At 39.5% G+C, this 13,464-nt stretch overlaps 1 protein-coding gene across 1 annotated transcript in view; it reads right to left on the bottom strand.

Moving 5' to 3' along the window:
* Window positions 1-3,241: 3,241 nt before the first annotated feature.
* Cdkl5 (cyclin dependent kinase like 5) overlaps window positions 3,242-13,464 on the bottom strand; it is a 166,983-nt gene continuing 156,760 nt past the window's right edge. The window contains exons 16-18 of the mRNA XM_047535091.1: window positions 11,879-11,978; window positions 6,794-6,910; window positions 3,242-3,633 (exon numbers count right to left, since the gene is read on the bottom strand). Coding sequence (XP_047391047.1) covers window positions 3,247-3,633; window positions 6,794-6,910; window positions 11,879-11,978 — 604 coding nt within the window. The 3' untranslated portion in view covers window positions 3,242-3,246. The remainder of the gene's footprint in view (window positions 3,634-6,793; window positions 6,911-11,878; window positions 11,979-13,464) is intronic.

Raw genomic sequence — 13,464 nt, 5'->3', positions numbered from 1 at the left:
CCAGTAGTAACCCCCACCCAGGAATGATACCTAAATGTCTCCAGACATCGCCAAGTGTGTCCTGGGGGGCAAAATTGCCCCTGGTTGAGAAGCACTTGCTGTAGAGACAGCTCACTTGAGCCCCTTGGCACGGAGAACTACCTTTTGGTCTTGGGTTATGGAGAGGCTAGACTTCAGTCAAGACTGAACAAGGCTCAGTGCAAGTTCACTTGGTACTTTAGAGAAGCAAAAGAATGGCAGAGAAGTCAAAGTAGAAAAAGTGAAGCTAAGTTGTTTTTTTTTTTTTTTTTTCCAAAAGTAGATTAGCAATACTTCCAAAACACAAAGTATTTCACAAGCCTTCATTCAATCTGTGTATTCTTTAGGAATTCAGGGCAGATGACAGAACATGGATGCCATAAATTCCCCTTCCTAAAGAAAATGCAAATTTTTGTGACATAAGTCGAGTCCTTCCCATCACAGATGGAAATCTTTGTGAGGTTAATAATTCCTCATTAACCAGAGGCGAAAGCAACAGTTACAAGCTGAGAGAGGACCCATTAGATCCAAAAGAAGACTTTTACTCCCCCCCCACCCCCACCCCCAAGCAGGAAAAGAATGACATGCTAGAAATGCAGAATGTAGATTCACTTACAGCTTATTAAGGATCAATGAAAAGTGGGAAAGGACAAAAGCTGAGAAGAGGATAAAAGAGCTACCTCAAAAACACTAGTTGAAAACATTGTAGCTATTTTCTGGCTCAAATCTGGGAATGTACGAAAAGTACATATTGACTCTTCATCAGTTAGGTTTAGTTTGTTCTAGGTAGAAGGCAATTATTCTAGCCCTTCTTTGAAGAACCATCGAGAATATAAATGTTCTGCAAACATCTGAGATCCCAGTGTTAGCAAGGATGACAACATGGGAAACCAGCCCCTAGGTGACAGCGAGCCCCGAATGCCATGGCATGGCAACGGGACTGCGCGGTCCCTAAGCGCACAGCACAGTGAGAAGTCTTTCCAGAGGAAAAAACGTAGTTTCTGGTTTGCAAGGGGGATACAAGGTACAGATCCAGTATGAAAAAGAAGTGTTAAATATACACCTTTGTAGAGTCATTGTATCCAGGCAAAAACTGCTGAGGGTTTACCTCACGTGTATAACTGAGCAGCTGCCTGGGGAAGCCAGAATTCAGAGCTACCCAACCAGTACTGAACTGGTGACAGAAAGGAGATAGAAAAGGAACTCGAGAACATGCAAAACTATTGATTTGAATCAAATTGTTTCAGTGATAGTACCCAGTTGAGTTTCATTTTAGTGCCTATTACACTTACTACAATTAAATAAAAAGCACCTTAAAATGACCTCTCTATATATAATCAATACACATCGTTATAGTATTTATATAAAAATGCAATATGCACACAATTTAAGCTTCAGAGAGTCTAAGACCTTTTTCTTTATAATCTTCATAATCATCAGAGCAAGGATTCTAAAAGTCTTGGGAGAGGGTTAAGGGGAACTCAGCATACTTCAATGATAGCTGACTTGATTCAGGGGCTGACACTCTCAGAATCCTGGAACGAGTAATAAATACTGAGAAGTTACCTCTTTGAGGGGTGGGAGGGACCTCTAAAAATCTTATTGCTAAGAGACTACTTCCAAAAATCTACTAGTACTGATAGATGATGGTGTTGAGGTGATTCCTGTCAAGGATAGCCTGGAGATATGGGGGATAACACTTGCTGGCCAAAGGCCTTAATGGAACTCGCGAGTAACTTGGGAGTTGAAAGTGATCAAATGAGGGAAAGATAGGTCCTGTTCTGATGGAGGGAGGGGTGTATATACAGGTGTGCATGATGACCTTGTCAAATATGGACAGTCCCAGGAAGAAAAAAAGGGATATAGTAATTTTCTCTACATCTGGAATTGCTTCAGGAGCCTTTTAAATATGTCGGAAAGAGCAAAAACGAAAAAAGCGGTTAGAAGGAGAAATGCCACACAGGCATCTCACACCGCAGCTGGAGCCAACAGTCTCCAGGAGGGTGGATGGTATTCAGGAGCATAGAGCTGGTTTGCAAGATCTGCAGACAGGTGCCTCTTACAACCTCACAACAAGGAATGTTTGCTGGCGAATCTTTGGTCTACGCTCTACCCTAATGCTAAGTGGAAGAGCACATTCTTTCTACAAAGACCCATAAGCAACACCTCTGTCTGTTCTCCCCTTGTGTACAAGTAACATCCCTGGACACAAACGGGAGCCAAGTGTGTGAGGGCGGAAACGAGGCCTGCTGGAATCTTCACTGGTCTAGCTGACCTTCTTCCCCTGTGGGTCTGGAAAGAGATGCTGCATTGTCTGCTACCAAGGATCACAACTAGAGGCTACTGCTGGGGCCAAAAAGTCGAGCAAGGTTCATACTGTTACAGTCACATGTAGCCACAATTCAACTCCCTTTATTAGAAGTATAATACTCACTTCATATCACAAATGTATAAAAATATGGCAGATAGTGTCATAACGATACTTTCTTTAAATGAATATATTTATAAAACAGACATTTACCATATATATATTTATATATATAGAATAAAATACTCCTGATGCAATATATAAATGTTACTGTTTAGTTTTTATAGAAACTACTGTAGCTGTCCCACTGCTTCACAATGTTCCAAACAGCTCAAAATAACTTTACATTAGAACATAAAAGTATGATAATTATAACAGTACAATATTAATTATAAATAAATGTTACAAATCCTATCAAATATGGAAGCTTAGAAAACAATTTAAGACATACAGTTCATCTGCTAACCCTTCAAAGGGATACTCTTGGATTACAACAAACCCCACATTTAGTCTAGGCAGAAAAAAATACATGGTAAGGGCATCGGTTAACACGAATTTTTCTATCCCTTGTAGTGCCAGGACATGTCCTGGCTTTCCCAAGTTCAACAGAGATTGCACTAAAGCTGGAATGTAAGGGGGAGAAACTGGCAAGAATTTCTTCTTCCTCAATGGCACACTCTATCCATTCTCACACAAGACCTGTGGGGAGTGGCGATCCCTAAGGAACCCCCGTGGCTCTAAGATCCCTGACTAGCATTTGTGGCTGTGAGGAGCCAGATGGCCCTACACATACAATATTGCACACACCTTCATAAAGCTGAAAATACTGGCTTACCACCCTGGCCCAGCCCATTCCCCGGCCCACCCCATGCCCTCCCTTCCCAACTGGCTCGTCCCCCCTCCCCCAACCCCAGCACAAGTTACAAGGCCGTCTCTTTTAAATCGTTCAGATTTGGCATTCGTGAGCGATTTGTTCTGTTATAAGGGTGCCCGTTTGGCCCACTCTTGGCACCCAGCTGTTCAGAATAGGAAGGCCCCTCTGTGGCACTCCGGGTCACAGAGGACACGTGCCAACCAGGATCCATCTGACCTGGCAGCTGGAGGGCTGGCCTGCCCTTTGGTGTGGGCTCCTGCCGGATGTTGGTGCTCCCACCAGAGGCCTGGCTCAGGGGGTGAATCCGAATTTCTGAGAAGGAATTTTTGGTTTGTTGAGCTGTTAAGGGCTGGAAGCGGGGATCTGAGGAAGCCGGGTGATTTGAGGCTGAAGAGAGATGTAACAGCTTGCGCAGTGATTTTAATGGCTGGCTCTGAAAGAAAGGATAAGAACATATATGGTATTAAATTCTGAGCAGACCAGGGAGCTGGGAGAAAATGGAGCTTAGAGGGGAGATGCCTGAATGAAGCCAGGGAGGACCAAGTGTGTGGTTGGAGGGGCCAGCCCAGGTCTATCTGTCCTCTGAGCTGCTTTGAACAAGACTATAGTCATGTTCTTTCATGTGAAAACCTAGAAATCTAGAGTAAACAACTCGAGCTGATGGGTATTGCTCAAAGGCCCAGGCTCCTGCAATCTGGCTGCATCCCAGCTTACCATGGAGTTTCGTGCTTCAACCATAAGAAGAAGAACTATAAGAAGGGATGTGCCTGGGGGGTTGGGGTTGTAGCTCAGTGGTGGAGCGCTTGCCTAGCACCGGTAAGGCACTGGGTTCCATCCTCAGTACCACATAAAAATAAATAAAATAAAAGGTATTGTATCCATCTACAACTGAAAAAAATAAAAAATAATAATAATAAAAAAGAAGGGATGTGATTCTCCTTTTTGAGAAGACCTCCCCAAAGTTCCACATAATGCTTCCACTTTTATTTTACTGGCTAGACCTCAGGCACACAAGCTTATCTAGCTGTACGAGAAGCTGGAAGAATGTAATGCTTTAGTTAGGCAGTAATGCACTGATCTAAAAAATTGTATAGCCCTTTTTGTTCTCATCTATCTGATTTTCCCTTTCCTTTGATATTGTAAGGTCTAAATGTGCCCTGCTGTAGTTACTTTTATGTGCACGTGTGGCAGAGGGGGTATTAACAATGCAAAGCACAGAAGCAAAACCCCTACAGAATCTAATTTTTCATCCACAGAGGCCTTCAGTTCCTAACATGGGCTCACAGCTTGCCTGCCTGTCCATGATATAGCTGCTGGCCAAAGGACCCATCAGGGGCTACACTATGGAGGGAGACTGGCGTCACTGCAGAAGGCAAGGTCCTGAACATGGTCTGCCTCAGGCTAGCCAAATACTCTCAGGCAACTACTGAGCCTCGGGCTCCTCAATGGTCAAAGGCAGCTGACTCTCCTCTTTTTCCACCTCTACCACTTGACATGTGAAAGCCACTATTAGAAGAGGCCTGGAAAGCCCTTGGACATGCACAATCAATCACTGCTGCTGGACTCTATCACTCAGGCTTCAATCCCAACCTTGGGGCACCTCTGGCTGCTAATCCTCAGAGTACCTTTACTCTGAGTGTCACAGTACAAGTGACATACATTTAGGGCTAGCCAAGTTTGAATAACATGAAGATCTCCAGGAACACCATAGGGTTTGAAGGAATGTGATGTTGAAAGCCAAAGTAGGGGCTGGGGTTGTAGCTCAGCGGTAGAGCTCTTGCCTAGCACATGTGAGGCACTGGGTTCAATCCTCAGCATCGCATAAAAATAAATAAATAAATACAATAGTCAGGTATGGTGATGCAGGCCTGTAACCCCAGCAGCTCAGGAGGCTGAGGCAAGAGGATCAAAGTTCAAGTTCAAAGCAAACCTTAGCAACTCTGTGAGGCTTTGAGCAACTTAGTGATACCCTGTCTCAAAATAAAAATAAAGGGCTGGGGATGTGGCTCAGTGGTAAAGTACCCCTGGGTTTAATCCCCAGTACCAAAATAAAATAAATAATAAATAAATAAATGCATAAATAAAATAAAGGTATTGTGTCCATCTATAACTAAAAAACGTTACAGAAACAAAGAAAGAAATTCAGCCAAAGTAAAAGGCATGAGAATCAACTCAAGGACGAACTGCTCTTGGGAAGTACCCTCTAACACTATTCGAAGATCTTTCTAAGAAAGCCGTGGGTCCCTACAGGAGGTGGCGTAGTACCCTGCACATTGTAAGCACTCAAAAGTGTTTTTGGTTTTTCATTTTTTATTAAATTGTTATAATAACACAATGAGACTCCTGGGGCTTTTCCTAGCCCTAATCACATGTAACTATTGAGCAATTACAATAATCCAGAATCAGCTGGAGATGAAAAGTTACTTGAAAAAAACCTCTTGGCAAAGGAAACAGTTTCACCATGGAGTTTCTAAGCATAGGGCTCTTGCTTGGAGCCTGTGTTCTTAGTTTGGATACACATCCAATATAGTTGGATATCTGGTTCTCTATTCCCCCACTGCCTCCAGCCCATATTATATCAGAAGGAGAAAATATAAATGGTTAGATAAAGAGGATAGCCATTTGGGGAACTCCTGTCCCCAGTTCTAAGTTACAGCTTATAGCTAAAGAGAGTAAACAGAAAACCTATAAGGAGTAGAGGCCCCACCTCCAAACCACAGAAACCTGTGGTACGATTAAAGAAATTGACAATTATATTACTATGTTCACTGTGGGGTACTAAAAAGTTACAATATTGAAACTTTTCCAGTCAACATAGCTGTTTAAAGGAGATAAACCTCTATTACTTAAAAAATTTATTGATTCAGTTTCTGTTTATTCCCCCACTACAGCAAATAAATGTGCCTACACAATACTATCTAATATGTAGTTCCTACTGCAACTGTTTGCTTGTTTTCTATCTGAAATAGCATAGGTTTCAAAAAATGGAATGTTCTTTCATGAAAGCTTATCATATTTGTATCTGTCTTTTAAGACCCAATTTGGGGGCTGGGGCCATAGCTCAGTGGTAAAGTGCTTGCCTAGCATTGTGAGGCACTGGGTTCGATTTTTAGCACCACACATTAATAAATAAAATAAAGGTTCACTGACAACTAAAAAAAATTTTTTAAAAAAAGACCCAATTTGCATGCTACTACTTTTAAGGAAATCTTAATCTTTCCACCATCTCCAATCATTCTCTCAACATTTTATAACTGACCTCACTTTTCACCACATTCTTTATGAATCTCTCTCCTGGGTTGTAGAGTATTTGGTTGCTACGACTATATCTTCTTCATCCCTTTAACCTCTCTGCCCCCTCCCCAGCTAAGTGAAGGCTGAGAGAGACTCACTTTTCCCCCAATGGGACATGAGTCACTGAAGCAAGATTCATCCTGACTCTCAAGATATACCTGGCTATTAGTGAGGGTCTATGTGGAGGAGGCCCTCAGCCTTCTGTGACACTGAGAGGCTAACTTAAACTCCCCTGCTTTCCCCTGTAGGACTTGCAGTGCAGAGTCAGAGAGTCTAGGAGTAGTGCAGGCTCCACTCACTTGGATCTGTAGATCTGAGAACTTTTCAGGACGCCACTCCTTTGGTCTGCTTGAAGTGCTAGCAGAGTGAATGGCTTTCTGTAATGTCAGAAGATCGGGGCCATCAGAATTGGGCACCTAGAGTGAAAGGGGACAAGGTTTCAATGGGACAAGGTTTCAATGAGCACACCAATAAACCAAGTTAAGATATACAGCCACACCCAAGAGGAGAACCAGAAAGCAAACTGAACCAAACCAAAACTCATAGGGGGGGAGAAAAAAAAACAAGAAAGAAACCAAAACTCTCCCAATACTCATAATGCAAGTGATGCTAGTTAAATTCTGCTGCCCTCTTAATAATTTTCCCTGCATTAGGAAAAATTGGCAGATGTCATGCAGCTTTGTTAAAACCTCAACCCTTAAAGCATTCCCATGCTGTTAGTTTTAGTCACTGTAAGAGAGAGCAGTTAAATTGGGCTATACCAGGAACTACTGTCGTATCCTCATTCCATATTGCAGTTAGGTTATGAACCAGTTCAATAAAACAAAAAATTTTTCCTGCTGGGAAAATGATCCAAACACTATAGTTGGTGCCAAAGAAGTCTAGTAGGTCTTCAAGGATAGCGAAGTGGGAAAGTATGGTTTGAATCATAATTCCAATGGCTGCCCAGTAAATTTGGGTCTAGCATTATACACTAGAAAAATGCTGGAAATTTGTGCCACAAATTCCAAGTGAATGCAATTGGTCTATTTGCCAGTTTTGGTGAACAAAGGAGACTTATGCCAAATGCCAAGCAAAAGCTGTGGCTTTCAACTAAGTGACCAGCAAAAGCTAGAGCCAGGCAAGGAAAGAGCAAGTCACCAACTAGTAGAAGTTGTTTTTTCATGGAGCCTGCTAGCTCACTTAATTTGGTCGATTCAAACTTGGTTTCAAAGAAACAAACTGCCAACCAAATGTTAACAAACTTTGTGAGCCAAATGCAAAGACATTTGTTAACTGTAAATGTTAATCAAATTCTTCACAGGAAATAAGGGACTTTATGAATGCTGTCGGCCAATAACTGGCTAATCAGACAATCCAAACTAGTCTTTTACTAGTTTGTTTAATAGATGTTATGCATCAACATCTTTAACTGATTCCAAAAAATCCAGAATGACAAAGAATTTATATCCTGGTGAATTTATGGAACTGGCTCAGGTACTTAACTAGCACAAAGAGAATATGACCCCATGAAAATAAGACATGCTTTATTCATCAGTAAAACAAGTTTACTGGAGCAGTTTTCAGGGCTACCATACATAAAAATGGGTACCATGGGTGGAGTGACTACAGGAAGCTTTTTCAAAGAAGAACTATGCTTTAAATGATTCTTTGAATTAAAAAGAGGAAAGAGGGATTTCTTGATGCTTGGATTCTCCCCGTTGGTGGAATCTGTCTGCAATATAAGATACAAATAAACTAATTGCAAAAAAAAAAAAAGGTGCTTTTATTGAAACTAATAGCCCTTCGTAGTCTTCAAATTGTTAAATATTAACAATCACTGGAAGAATCTGTGCTGAGCATCTAGAGCAGTTCTGTTTTATTTCTCACCTGGACACGAAGAGGTCAATAAGGTAAGTTCAAGGCAAGCACAAACTTCTTCTAAGTATATAATATGTGGTGGTCAGGATCAATACCTATGATAGGAATGCCTGGAGACCTACAGACATCTATTCATATTAAGCTTATGAAACATTTAATAATGTATTTATTATTAGAACAATTATTATAAAGAATTGTTTAATGAGCTATTGAGGAACTTCAATCTTTTCCTAATTGCTAGAGAAGTTTAGCAACTAAAAAATATATCATTTGCCTATTAGTGGGTAAAAAGATACCGTAAATTCTTTTAAACTTGGTCAACTCTTGAGCCAAAATACATTGCTTGGAAGAGGACTAACGGGATGCTAATATTGAATAAGAAGCCTTCTTGTACACTGTTAGAAATATTTACCCAGTGGGAAATATCTGGCACAATTTAGAAAATTGGCTTTTCAAGTGAAGAAACAGAAAGTTCAATCTTTAAATTGAAGCATCATTGCAAGTTGAGATACTAAGTAGGATACAATTACCAAGTTGGCAAAGTCACCATATGCTCTGAGGGTTTATGTAACTCTCTGGATATGTAACTGAAGCCAGACTTCCCAAGGCAGCTTCCAGATTTGCTTGAGTCAAAGCAGGCACCTTTACCATACAGAATTAATTTTTGGCGCCCCCTTTCCCTCTTATGGATATCTCAATTGTCAGAGAACTAGAAAGTAATAAAGGCATTCAGACCATCTTTTATGGGTATGTGTATGAAGACATTTGAGAAAAATATCCCAAGAATTTTCCTGCTCTATTGACAAGAACCCAGGGCACAGTTTAACTCCCATAGTGAAAAAGGTTAGAAGAGAGCTCCCCCGCAACACCCCAGAGGCTTTCCGCAGCAATGGGCCCAGCATGTACTAAGCCTGGCACTGGGATTCAGGAGGACCCACTTTTAGTTCTCCCAACTGACTATGTGTTGGGCAGGTCACAACCTGCCTGGGCTCAGCTCCTGTTCCTGAAACAAAGTAGTTCAGCTAGATTTAGGAACCACCAACTTTAAAATTTCACACCTCTCTATGTGCGTGGGGCATCAGAATTTCTTTGAATCTTACGCCAAAGTTACTATGCCTTAAATCTTTCAAAGTTTGTTTTAGTTTCCTTTTGTTGAGTTCTAGAAAGTGAAAACAAATGAACTTTAATTATGTTTGCTCATTCAAAAAATGCCTTAAATATTTTTTCTTTTACTTAAAAAACATGGTGGTATTAAAAAACATTTGCTTTGCAAGGCTTAAGGCATGACGGTATAAGGAAAGATATTTTGCAGTTAGTTTAAATATCTAGTAAAAAGTAAGTTTAAGTCAAAGGGATGTTAGAGAATAATAATTTTCCTATTTACCCTAATCTATACTATTTCAATATCTAAGTAACTCTATGCTGAATAATGAAGTTCGTCAACATGTATATACTCTACTTGGCCTCACTGAGTCAGGGGCTTTAGGTTTAATGTTGGTCTAAGGCAGATGGACATTAAAACCTAATTCTAAATACAAAAACAGTTTCAATTCCTTGATTCTTACTATTTTCTGTCAATCACCTAAAATGGTTGCAGATCTGTGGTTAACAACAAAAACTCTAAAATAAAAATCACAGTGGTCAGGAAAAGGCAGCTGAGGTTCAATGACCATGATAAATATGTTCTATAGACAATGGTAAATGTTTTACTTTCTTTTTTTTAGCACTTTAAATATTTTAAGCATCCTTAGGCTAATGTAGGTCTATGTGTTCATCCATTCTCAGTAACAAGTGTAAGTAATATCTGACTGAGTGGCATTTTTTCTTTTTTATAGTACTGAGGAATTTAACTAGGGAACTATATTACTGAGTTACATCCCAGTCCTTTTTATATTCTTATTTTGGGATAAGGTCTCACTTAGTTGCCAAGGCTGGCCTGGAACTTACGATCCTTCTGCTTTAGCCTCCTGAGTCACTTTGATTACAGGTGTGTGCCACTGTGTCCAACTGTGGCATTTTGATTTGACTTTTCACTTTAGGTAAACTTCAGTTAGAGATAAGGGTAGGTATAATTTTTTTTTTTTTAATTCAAACGAACATTTCAGGAATATTATGCAGGCATTAAATTGAAGATAACATAGGTTTGTGAAGCAGCATACATATTGTATATATAGATACAGATAGATATACTATAAAAAGCCAGAGTATAAAATTATACTAGAATTATTACTATTATTTAAAACAAACTTAAAGCACACCCCACCCCCTTTTCTTCCACAAACATATGCATAGGCTAAAAAGCTAGGAGGAAATATATCAAAATCCTAATACTAGTGTGGTAAGGGGGTAAGATTAAAAATAACCTTTTTCTTTTTTGTACATTTTCTCTAATGAGGTCATATTTTATCATGAAATACATAAATTTGATAAGCAACCAAGTGAAAGAATGGTCTAGAAAAGTAATCTAAGAAAGGTCTTTGTTAACATTTCTAGAACATCTATGAAACAAAAATCCTTATTTTAGGTTATATACTTTGCTACTATCACCTATCTCATCTTTACTTACCATTGAGTCACAATCCTAGAATTTTCATAATGGAAAGGGCCTCAAAAACTCTGAGTCTAATCTATTCATCTTATAGATGAAATCAAGGAAGTCCATTCAAACAGGCCATTTGGATTAGGCAATTTTCCTCTTCTAGTAAATGAGAGCATATCATACATGAAGTACAACTATAAACAAAACCATTTAAAATGGCTAACTCAACCTCATCAAATTTTGAAGGTGTCAAGAATTTAAGGGGGAAGCAGGTCTCATATGGGTGAAGAACCACCCTTGTTGCTGTCCTGGAGGCCTGGTTTCCCCACATTTTCTCAAGTCTCTAGCCAGCAGAATTGCCACTTGGGTATCTCAGTGAAGTGATGTACTCAGTCTGTGGAGCCGGCCTTTTGTTCAGGCTGAGGGCTCCCAGGAGCTAAGGTGCAGCCCATTTTGCAGTGCTATTGCAGGGGAAACATGTCTATGCACTAAAGGAAGCTCTGAAACATCAGATGTGATCTTCTCTCTGTGACTATACAGCATAGAAATATACTTGTCAACATGGGAATTCTACAACCAGCCAGGAGGATAAGGAATGATAGTTATGAATTTTAAGATTCAAATGTAAATCAAAACTGTTTCCTAGCATTTCGCATATCTTTATGTCCCCAGAGAGAAACAAATTCTACATCTCCATAGTTTTTATAGGAATATAAATCCACATGGATAAGAAGTTTATTGAGAGAGACTTAAAGTGTTCTCTCTCATCCAAATTAAATTTCTTCTACTCTAAAGATTCTGCTGAATCTAGAAAAGACTTTGTGAGAGGACAGTTGTATAGAATTTCAAGAAGAGACATCTACAGTGTATGCATGTCAAGTCTCAGCAAGAAATTAACTTTGATTGCCACATATAGAGTGTAAAATACCCACAGAATAATGCAGAAACCCATGCCATTATACATAGAAATTGGCTATCTACTTACTGTTTGAGATTTCTTCTTTTTCTTTTTCATTGACCTGAAAAAGCCTTGCTTCTCCTTTTCCTTGAGTTGATCAGAATGACTAATATTTTCGGGACTTTTCCTAAAGGAGAAGACATTTTTATCATATTGATCTTTCAATCATTCTCTTGCCACTGTGTGACCAGCATAATGAAGACTGGAAATGCATGACACCAGGTGCAAACAGCCATGGAGAATCATGCACACAGGTAAAGGTCCTCGAAAAAAGCATAGGAGGAACTGAATCTAATCAACCATAGTTAATGGTTATTTTTCAGCACAGGCTCACTCACACTAGCAATTTGGGCACTATTACAAATGATCTGTAACTATGCTGCTGACCATTTTCATGCTGCTGAAAGCCTCAGAATTAGAGATTCTGAAAAGTGCACAGCTTAGAGGATGCTTTTTTGGCAAACCTCCAAGGAAAAGAGCAGAAACATTATTAATACCTTCATTTTTCTATTTACCTTTAAAAAATCAGCTCAATACGTTTATTATTAGCAGCTTGCCAAGATATTGAACATAAAAATCAATGCTGCTACAGAAACATTACAAATAAAAAGTGGCCTGACACTGGAAAATTCCTCTGTATTAAACCTTTTATCCATTTATTAAAACTAAATAAGAATACTTAAAAATGTAGATGAGATGAATGCTTTAATACAAAGTACTCATGGAAAGAAAAAGCTTCTAACTGAAAATGCTGACATTAAGTTTAAAGCCACAGATAACACCAGGTATTTTAATAAAAATAGAAGATATTAAAAGATAACACCCTGGCCTCAAAAAAGATGCCTACACTTTTATGTTGAAAGAGGACTTACATTACTTAATTTAACTTATACTCTTTAAAAAGAAACTTGACTAGAGTTACTCTTGAAAAACTCACATTCCATGGACCCTACTTTAAATTTCAATAATTATATGACTGTGCAAAGCCTTTTTTTCAAATGATTGGATTTCTTTTATAAGCTATTTTCTAAAATCAAGAGTGGAAGAATCATTAAAAAGTGACTGCTTGGTGACACAGCGACCATTTCTTATTAAGCATTTAGTCTAAAATTTAATGGGAATGGTCAAGAAGTAAAAACTGGTATGCAGGCCCAAGTGTTCCAGAAACTCATTGGGATTTTCAATTTTAAACATCACTGAGAGTTCCAAGTTGTGAAATAAAAGTTTTGTTGTTCAACAAACCATGACACTTGAACCAGGAACAACAGCCAGAAAACTTCTGACATAGCCAGATGTGGTGGTGGATGCCTGTAATCCCAGCAATTTGGGAGGCTAAGGAAGGAGAATTCCAAGCTTGAGGCCTCAACTTAGCATAATCCTGTCTCAAAATAAACAAGGCTGGGATATAGTTCCGCAGGTAGAGCACCCCTGGGATCTATCTCTATTCCCCTTCCCCCGCCCTGCCCACTGCCTCCCAAAAAGAAAAGTTCAGACATGATGAAATGAGCAAGAATGGGAAATGGACTGGTGGAAAATTAAAGATTTTTTTTGGGGGGGTCCCGGGGATTGAACTCAGGGGCATTCCACCACTGAGCCACATCCCCAGCCCTAAA

Source organism: Sciurus carolinensis, chromosome X (assembly GCF_902686445.1).
Source record: "Sciurus carolinensis chromosome X, mSciCar1.2, whole genome shotgun sequence".
Taxonomy (NCBI): domain Eukaryota; kingdom Metazoa; phylum Chordata; class Mammalia; order Rodentia; family Sciuridae; genus Sciurus; species Sciurus carolinensis.
The sequence above is the reverse complement of the archived record's forward strand: the minus strand, read 5'-3'. Positions and strand labels throughout refer to the sequence as shown.